At 47.2% G+C, this 9,718-nt stretch overlaps 1 protein-coding gene across 1 annotated transcript; it reads left to right on the forward strand.

Moving 5' to 3' along the window:
• On the forward strand, positions 1 to 9,127 carry MYF5 (myogenic factor 5). The gene is made up of 3 exons (XM_082241043.1): positions 1 to 731; positions 6,508 to 6,583; positions 7,646 to 9,127. The coding sequence occupies exons 1-3, from the start codon at positions 180 to 182 to the stop codon at positions 7,843 to 7,845; spliced, it is 828 nt and encodes a 275-aa protein (XP_082097169.1). The 5' UTR covers positions 1 to 179; the 3' UTR covers positions 7,846 to 9,127.
• The last annotated feature ends 591 nt before the right edge of the window (positions 9,128 to 9,718 follow it).

Below are 9,718 nucleotides of genomic sequence, written 5' to 3' on the forward strand. Positions count from 1 at the left end.
TCTACACAGACGTCCCCCCGTCCAATCCCATCCCCAAGTAGGGGTCGTGGCGATGATGCTCTGAGCAAGTAGGCAGCCCCTGGGTGGGCAGCCTAGCCTGTCCTGCGGGTATAAAGAGCCCCGGCCTGGCCTGCCCGGCTCCCAGATCCCAGGCGCCTGGCGCGCCCTCAGCTCCAAGGATGGACGAGTTGATGGACGGCTGCCAGTTCTCTCCATCCTCAGCCGTCTTCTTCTACGACAGCTCTTCCTGCATCCCTTCCCCCGAGGAGGAACTGGTGGAAGAGGACTTCGCGCAGCGGATGGCAGCTTCCTCCTCCTCGTCGTCCTCGTCTTCTTCCTTCGGAGCGCACCCGGCAGATCTGCCCGGGGGATCCGACGGCGAGGAGCACGTCCGGGCGCCCACGGGCCACCACCAAGCCGGCCACTGCCTGCTGTGGGCTTGCAAAGCCTGCAAGAAGAAGTCGAGCACGGTGGACCGGAGGAAGGCGGCCACCCTGCGGGAGAGGCGGAGGCTGAAGAAAGTCAACCAAGCCTTCGAGGCTCTCAAGAGGTGCACCACGGCCAACCCCAGCCAGCGGCTGCCCAAGGTGGAGATCCTGAGGAACGCCATCCGTTACATCGAGAGCCTCCAGGAGCTGCTGAGGGAGCAAGTGCACCACTACTACCGCTTGCCCGGCGGACAAAGTTGCTCCGAGCCCAACAGCCCCACTTCCAGCTGCTCCGACGGCCTGGTAAGGACTTTGGAGGGACCTCACCCGAGGCTAGTGGACCGGGCCAGGGAGGGAAAGGGGACCTCTTCGCGCTCTCCCAGAGGAAGCGGCTGCGCGGGGGCCACGTCGGGGGTCGTGGCGGGGGTGAAGCGCGCGGGGAGCTTCGGAGCGCCGCGAGGGGAAAGGCAGGCGCTTCCTTAAGCCGCCTGGAAACAAAAGGCGCTTCAAGGTTACGCATTGCGCCCGGGCTTCCTGCGGAGCAGAAGGGCATAGCGATCTTGGAAGACGCTGCCTCGGACGTTCATTTTATGTCTAGGTTTGTCCTGATATGGTTTCCGCTCCCGCTTTCTGACGCTTAACGCCTCAGTCGAGGCGGCTTGCCTATGCGCGATCCCAATAAATACCGATCGCGCACCCCTATATATATATAAAAAGACAGATTAGAAAAACAAACACAAAGCAGCCTATGGGAAGGTAAAGGCTAACAGAGGGGAAACGGCAAGAGTGGAGAATCTTTTGAACCTCAGTGAGCAAGGTACGTGCGCACACTAAGCTGATGCGAGGATGGAGCATCTCGCTAGTTGCGCGTGCGCGCACACCCAGAGCAAGGAATTGTGATAGACTGCTAGTCGTCTTTAGAGAATTTGCTATGTGCTTTGGAAAGGCTTTCCTCATCCCCAACAATCCTGCGAGGTCGGTCGTTATCCATCTCATCTGACAGATGGAAAACAAAGTATTGAGTTCAATACTCCCAAGTAAGTTGGTGAAGTATTGCAGTGCAAATTCTCCTCGCTGAGCACGCGCTTGAACCCAGTCCTCCCATTTCGAAAGACCTCTCTGCTGGGGGAGATGGTCAAATGCAATAATACGGGAGCCATTTGCGTGTCCCTGCGCGCGCGCGCGTGTCTGCAGAGAGTGAGAAATGTGAGCGTATGATATATTTTAATGCTGAACACTGAAACGAATTGGCTTACGTCAGAACAAAATGTATTTTGGGTGATTTCGTAAACTTGTTGCGTCATTGGCCAAATTGTTTGCTTCTGAGGAAGTGCCTTGCGTTGTTCAGAAGCTAGCAACTTTTACCAAGTCGATCTAAGGTAGGAGCATATCCTTCAAAGTAAGGTGACATAATGCAAAATACTTAAATAACTGGAAGGCTGCAGTTTTAGGCCAAATAATTTGGGAGCATAATAAGCCGATTTTTTGCTAGGAGGCACGTCCGTTTTACTAACTATGCCTCGCATGGGACAGCACAGTTGCGTGAGAAAGTCGCGCGTTTTGCCGCCGCGGCAGGGTCAGCAAAGGAGTAAAGGCAAAACTTGCGCTCACTTTGCGCTGCGATCTTGCGCACGGTTCTTTGTAACGCGCGTGGCCAGGAAATTCCAAGCGAGGCAATGAGCTTCCGGCTGTGACCCGGTGCGTGTTTTCTTGGAAGCAAGCTACCGTTAAACTCAGCGTGTTCCCTATTATGGAAGTAATGTAAACATGTTTGTGATTTGTGGTGTTAGTCGTAGATCACTCTTAATGAAAGCAATTAGCCAGACGCCCAGATCTTGAAAAGCCGTTTGAAATCGACAGGCAAGTGAAAAGTCCTTAAATTCTAACTACCGTAATCCAGTTCTCTGGGCGTGCTGAAGGAGCCGTCGACTGGGGTCCTATTAAGCACGTTTCTTTAGGAGGAAGATCCTGGGAAATCGGTGTGTAAATTACCTTGGATTTAGCCCTATTGAACTAACTTACTTCTGATCAAGTATTGCACTGTCAGAGTTTTCCACTGTACAGTGGTACCTCAGGTTGTTTACGTTCCGGAGCTCCGTACTTAATCTGAAACTGTTCTTAACCTGAAGCACCACTTTAGCTAATGGGGCCTCCCGCTGCTGCCGCTGCGCCGCCGGAGCACGATTTCTGTTCTTATCCTGAAGCAAAGTTGTTAACCTGAAGCACTATTTCTGGGTTAGCAGAGTCTGTAACCTGAAGCGTATGTAACCCGAGGTACCACTGTATGTTTATTTGATCAAAAGATTTAACGATGGACAAGATAATGATGGAAACAGCAGTTCCCTCTGAGATGACGCTTGTTTTCTTCCAGTTTTTCTTCCCTGCTGATGGAGAGAACGGCCTCCCTCCCACATTGTGTTATGGGACTGTTGTTGTTGTTGTTGTTGTTGTTGTTGTTGTTGTTGAAACCACATTCTTTTCACCAGGCATTTGGCTCCGGATGTGCCAAGCTTTGATGCGCTTGGGAAAGGGTCCTGTCCTGGCTGGCTGCGGTTTTCCCTTGCTCCAATCCATTCTCCATGGTCAGTGCAGCTCACACAGATTGGAGTTGCCCCAGGTTGCTTGGCCTTCGTTCCCCTTCTTCCTCGGAGCACAGCGTTGAGGAAATATAGGAAGTCAAAGGGAACTCCTAAAACTGCGCCTGGGCTGGCTGGCTGCCTTCTCAATGGTTTCTTCCCTCCTCCAGAAAGCAGAAAAGTACACTCTGTTCAGGCAAGGGCCAGGCTCCCATCCGATTTAACCAAATGCATAAGAAATGCTACCGTTACTACTACCAGCTGTGGCAATTCAGGGTGCTCCTGCCAGATTGTGGGGAAGCAGTGGCGTAGCGTGGGGGGGGGTGCAGGGGGGGCCGGCCGCACCGGGCGCAACATCTGGGGGTTAGGGTTAGGGAGCGCAAATCCACAGGTTAGGGGGAGCAAATCCACGGGTTAGGGGGCGCAAATTACTTGCTTTGCCCCGGGTGCTGACAACCCACGCTACACCACTGTGGGGAAGTGCTTAAATCGCAAATGGGCCACTCAGATCCTATTTTTCTGTGTACATTATTTGTCTGGCACCATCTGTCTGGAACATCAGCTTACACACATTCCTGTCCTCTCCCCCTCTCCCAGTCATGGATTTTCGTTGCTATTCCATTGCTTCCCATCCACACCAGAGGGTGGAAGTTGATGGAGTGTATTGAGAGATAGTATAGTCCCTCCTCTCAACCATCCCTCCTCTCCAGTGCCATTTTCTGTTCTGGGCATGTGCACAGCTATTTGTGTGTGTGTGTGTGTGCACATCTTCTTGAAAAATAAACAAACCAGGAAATGTGCAAAAGCATCAATTATTTTGTTTCACAATCAGAAAATGGAAGCTTGCACTAAACAAAATAAATTTCCACAATTTTTTAAATTTTTAAATCAAGGTCTTGTGCAAGAGCTGATATTTACTGGATTAAGGCTTGCACGGGAGATATAGAGGTGTTGCACAAGACCTCTGCAATGATGTGTTTTTAAAAGTGCACAGCACATTATCAACTCTATGATTCTATGATTCTAGAATTGGTAGGGACCCAAGGGTCATCTAGTCCAACCCCCTGCAATGCACGTATTAGTCTGCAAGGTGCTCCCACCCAGCAGAGTCCCTGAGAAAACAGCTCCTTCTAACTGGGCTGTTGAAATCTGGCCATGTTTTCAGTAGGCTACAATTGGTGGGAATATGTATGCTTGCATTGCTTGGGCACCCAGAACAAAATGGCTAGTTGTGCTTGGGTAAGCAGCAAACAGAAGTAGCAGAGGGAGTGATAGAGACCACCCACGAAAAGGTCACCACCACACATGTGACAATCCCACCCCCCGCAAATGACACTAATGAGCTTCCACTCTAGCATCGAGTGCAGATGTCTAACAGATATTTTTTTTAAAAAAAAAAAAACTTTTGGGATGTTCAGCTGTCAAATTAAATCTAGATTAAATATAATCCCCCCCAAATATGGGCTTGCAGCCCGATGATGTTATGGGGGTGTGGATGCTGCAAAAACCAAAACTTGCATGTGGACGCACAGCAAAAATCTCCCGTCTGGAAGCAATCTCAGTAGCTGATCTGCCCATGTGATTACTTCTATTTGTAGCAATATTGTAACAAAGAGTCTTATCACGCATGGGTGAGCCAGTGTGGTGTAGTAGTTAAGAGTGGTAGTCTCATAATCTGGGGAACCGGGTTCGCGTCTCCGCTCCTCCACATGCAGCTACTGGGTGACCTTGGGCCAGTCACACTTCTTTGAAGTCTCTCAGCCCCACTCACCTCACAGAGTGTTTGTTGTGGGGGAGGAAGGGAAAGGAGAATGTTAGTCGCTTTGAGACTCCTGAAGGGGAGTGAAAGGCGGGATATCAAATCCAAACTCTTCTTCTCTTCTTTGTGGTTTTGCTGTTCTGCATGTTTTATTGAGAGGCCTCCTCCTTTGGTTCATTAGTAAACTTTTGTAGGCTGGAGTCCATCAGATCCATGAAGTGTAATCTGAATAGGCAAGGATATATATATTTACATATGTAGTTCGCTGGGAGGTGGGGGAGCAGGGATGGAGAGAAGTGGGGTTGGATAGAAATGAAGCACATTTCAGAAATGAAACGGTGATTACAGAGTTGTTGCGGAGAACAAAAACTCATGCAGCCAATTCTTTTTTGCACCGCATAGATTTTAAGCTGCTACTCTGTTGCTTTTCTGCAGCAGCAGCAATACTATATGATTCTATAATCACATACCGGTATTCTATGTCACATACCGGTAGTTGGGAAGGTCTTCCAACCAACTTCCTCTTGAAAGGTAGGCAAGATCAAGACTTCAAAGTGAAGCACAGCTCACCAGGGCTCCTTCTTTTAATGCCAGGTCTCAGACCTTGAACATGTGGCATGGTATAGAAAGTCTCTGAGTACGTAAACATTCCACTGAGTAACCATACACCAGGGTTTGTTGGGAGCAGGGCTTTCAAGGCAGGTGGCTCCATAAACCGCACAGGCCCAAATCTCTTGTTTTGGAAGCTAAGCATGAGGAGCTTCCATGGGCAGCATTCTGCAAACACTACCATGCAGGACCCAGAATCTTTTGGACTACGGAAGAAGGAAGCTGCTTCGGCGGAAAAGGACAGCAGCAAAGCAAATAGGCAGAACCCGTTTCAAACAAGGCACCTGGTTTGAGATAACACAAAACCAAGCACCCACACATCCACAGTCACAGGGTCATTGCTAGCCACCCTAACCTGGGAGAAAATCTGTTCGTCAGACTATGAGTAAAGTCCATCCATAAAGTTTCTTTGTGAAAGAAAACCTTTATTGAGGGGGTTCACTTATGGGAATGGTTGTAGCTTAGCAGGAGAGAAGAAGAAGAGTTTGGATTTGATATCCTGCTTTATCACTACCCTAAGGAGTCTCAAAGCGGCTAACAATCTCCTTTCCCTTCCTCCCCCACAACAAACACGCTGTGAGGTGAGTGGGGCTGAGAGACTTCAGAGAAGTGTGACTGGCCCAAGGTCACCCAGCAGCTGCATGTGGAGGAGCGGAGACGCGAACCCGGTTCCCCAGATTACGAGACTACTGCTCTTAACCACTACACCACACTGGCTCTCATGCTTTTTGCATGCTTTTGCATGAAAACAGCCTCAGGTTCAGTCCCTGGCAACTCACAATGCTGAGCTAGATAGACCAAAGCAGCTTCCCATGTTGAACATAAGAAGAGCCTGCTAGATCAGGCCAGTGACCCATCTAGTCCAACATCCTATTCTCACAGTGGCCAACCAGACACCCTTGGGAAGCCCCCAGGCATGTCCTGAGCACAACAGCATTCTACCGACCTGCAGTTTCCAGCAACTGGTATTCAAAGGCCTACTGCCTGTCAGTGGAGGTGGAACCTAACCTCCATATTGCCATAGCTTCCTATCTTATTCTGGGGTGCTCCTTCTTTGATGCCCAACACCAGTGCAGCAGAAGTAGTAGCCATTGCAGAAATTGCTACGAGACTCATTTCTTCTCTCCTCTTTCAGGCTGAATGCAACATCCCGATGTGGTCCAGAAGAAACGTCGCTCATGACAACGTCTATTGCTCTGATCTCCAAAATGGTAAGGCTCAGCGTCCTTTTCCCACTCCAAGGAAGTGCTGATAAAATCAAGACCAGAGAGGTGCTCTCTCTGATGGAAGATCAGCAAAAGGCTTTGGAGAGGGCAGCTTTAGTTGCATTTCAATTATATAATAATAATAATAATAATAATAATAATAATAATAATAATAATTTATACCCCGCCCATCTGGCTGGGCTTCCCCAGCCACTCTGGGCGGCTTCCAAAAAAAATTAAAATAATAATAATAATATTCTCTGCCAACTGCCTATTCATTAAAAATGCTCAAGCTGGGATAAAAAAAATTAATATACAAAGCAATAAACCATAGTGATCAGGAGTTGGCAGGAGGTAGATTGAGGTCTTCTGGTAGATTTCTGGGTGCTTTTCAGTAGATCAGCAAGGGTGTTTGGTTCTCAGTTGTTTAATAATAGCAACAGCAAAGGAGGCTTTTGCCCCATGTGAAGATTATGCTGAATAAAGGAACTCAAGCTTCCTACAGACTATACTTTTAAAGCCCATCTAAAGCCCATTTCCCCCCTCAAATAATTTTGGCCAATGCAGTTTACACCTCACAGAATTACAGTCCCCAGCATCCCTTAATAAACTACAGTGCCCAGAATTCTTTGAGGGGGGAAATCCCCTGTGAATGTGTGTTATGTTTGCAGCCTCAGATGTAGATTTGTAGAGGCAAATCATCTCAAAGCAGGAGGTAATTGGCTCTGTCCCTGAACCGCCATTTTGCCTCTGACTCTACCCCAACACCATTTTCTATTTTGGATCTAGCTCTGATTAGTGGATCTCGGTGGTATTTTTACCCAGTGCTTTTTTTCTAGAAAAAGAGATATCGGTACTCACCGTGAAGTTGTTACAGTAAGTGCCACACTCTTAAACAACAACAAAAAGAGGTGCTGGTACTGTGTACCATTGAGTACCCCTGGGGAAAAAGCACTGGTTTTACCTAAAAAGAGAGAGAGATCCCACAGGCCTTAAGTCTGCACATCTAATGCCAAGTCTAATGTCTTACTTTCCATTGAATGTCCTTTGTTTCTTCCCCCGCCCCAGTCTATCCGTCTGAAGTGAGCACAGCCCTCTCCAGTCTGGATTGTTTATCCAGCATAGTGGATAGAATATCTTCCTCCGACCAGGCGGGCCTCTCTCTGCAGGACTCCACTTTGCTGCAGGATTCTCCCGGTGCCAGCCCTGAGTCACAGCCAGGCACTCCAGAGACCCCTCATCCCAAGCTCATCTATCATGTACTATGAGCTGCCTGAGATTTGAAACCAGCTCCGGCCACGTTCGGACATTGCTGAGAACTCCCAATAGCAACGAGAAGGAGGCTCTCCATTGAAATTCGAGGCCCTTGGAATTCCACTGGACCAAAAATATGTATATAGAGGAGACGTCACTTTAAAATGTGTACATTTGTGAATATATTTGCCCCGTCTCCCTTTCTACAAGGGGAATGACATTGTATTTAACCAAGACATCTATATTTTAATATTATATAATTCTATGTTGGGTTTTTAAACTGTGCCACGTTAAAACCCTAGTTATTGTCAAGAGTGGACATGCAGGCAGAGCTAGCTCACGCATAAAAACATTTCATGTTTTGAGATGCCCAAAATGACAGATAGAATTTAAGTTATATTTTCATACGTGTATTTTTCCCAACTGAGGGGAAAAACAACACCGACATGCTGTTTTTATGAGATGAGCTGAAAATTCTTAGAAGACATTTTTCTGAGGCAGGTTCTGAGGTTATCCTTTTCTTGTGGGATGAGAGAAAGATGGCCACTTTGCAGCATTTTATTTGAATATGTTCTACCATTTTTGTGTGTGGCAGCCATCATTTCCCCCTCTTCGATGACCTGGAACAACTTCAGGTCTGTGTGGAGGATGGATTTAGAATGGTGGCCAGGCTTTCAATGAATTGCCGACTGCTTTCATTTGTAGCAGGGGGAGAGGATGGAGAGAAACTTTAGAGAAAAGGAATGAAGATATTTCCATGGCTAATGCTCAGCTCTATTCCTAAGAAAATTTTGGATAATTTGTCCTCCCTCACAGAAATTTTGCTGAAACAGCACTCCCGTTTTTCTGTCCACAAATAAAGTGGAGAATTTTGAGAGGCAATTTTCACACACCCCTGCTTTTTATAGCAAGTAAACAGCCTTAACCAGGTAGGGTGAGGCTGTTTGCCTCTGAAAGGAGCAAATTGTCATTATATTTTGGCCACTAGGGGAGCTACTGGACACTGATGTTCCTGCCTCTAGGGTTTTGCACTGCCTCTGTCTTTACTGCCATGGCGGTATCATTTTACACAGAAGCCTTTAGAAATCAAATAGCACCCCCAAAACAGTGTTTGATGCTCTATTTTACTATTTCCATTCAAGAGGCCCCTCCAATGGAGAGGAGCACTTAAATGTTTTGGTGGGCTTTCTTCAAACTAAATCGGTGCTTGAAAAACTGGAATGCAAATCCAATTCTGGTTTTATTTTTATATAGCCATGCTTTCAATGGTAATAAAAAAGCCTTGTGGGATTATTTTTTTTTTTTTTGGGTGGGGGGGGGGTTAGGGAAGAAATCCCTGTTGCAGTTCATTGTATGTAAAAGTGAGTCTTGGTACAGTTTTGGATTATGGAGCAGCTCTTCAATATGATGTACTTAAAAAAAAAAAGCAGAAAGGCTCAAGCGTAACATTTAAAAGCACTTTTGATCTCCATGGAACTCAATCATGCAGTTTTATGAAAGGAAAGAGTTCTGCAAAGGGCAAAGCACATTAAGGTTTATGGTGGTTAGCAATTCTTCAGAGACCAGCTGAGCTAGCCAGTACTAAAAGCTAGATAGTTTGTAGTGTGCAAAATATCACAATGGAAAACTTCTCAATTTATATGTAATGTAACCCTGTTATTTCCCCCCTGCCTTGGACATCGGGGTGGGCAGGGGATAATATGGTGAGGCCAGCATAGAAGTTCCAATCTGATCCTTTTCAATGCTTCTACTGCCTCTATAAACTGTAAATTTTGTAAACCGTCTGCGACAGTAATTACCCACCTTTACAACACAACCCTACCCAGGTCTACCCAGTAGTCGGTAGAATTGAACTCAACGGGATTTGCTTCTTTAGGGTTATACTGG

This window comes from Podarcis vaucheri, assembly GCF_965113315.1.
Source record: "Podarcis vaucheri genome assembly, chromosome: 10".
In the NCBI taxonomy this organism is placed as follows: Eukaryota; Metazoa; Chordata; class Lepidosauria; order Squamata; family Lacertidae; genus Podarcis; species Podarcis vaucheri.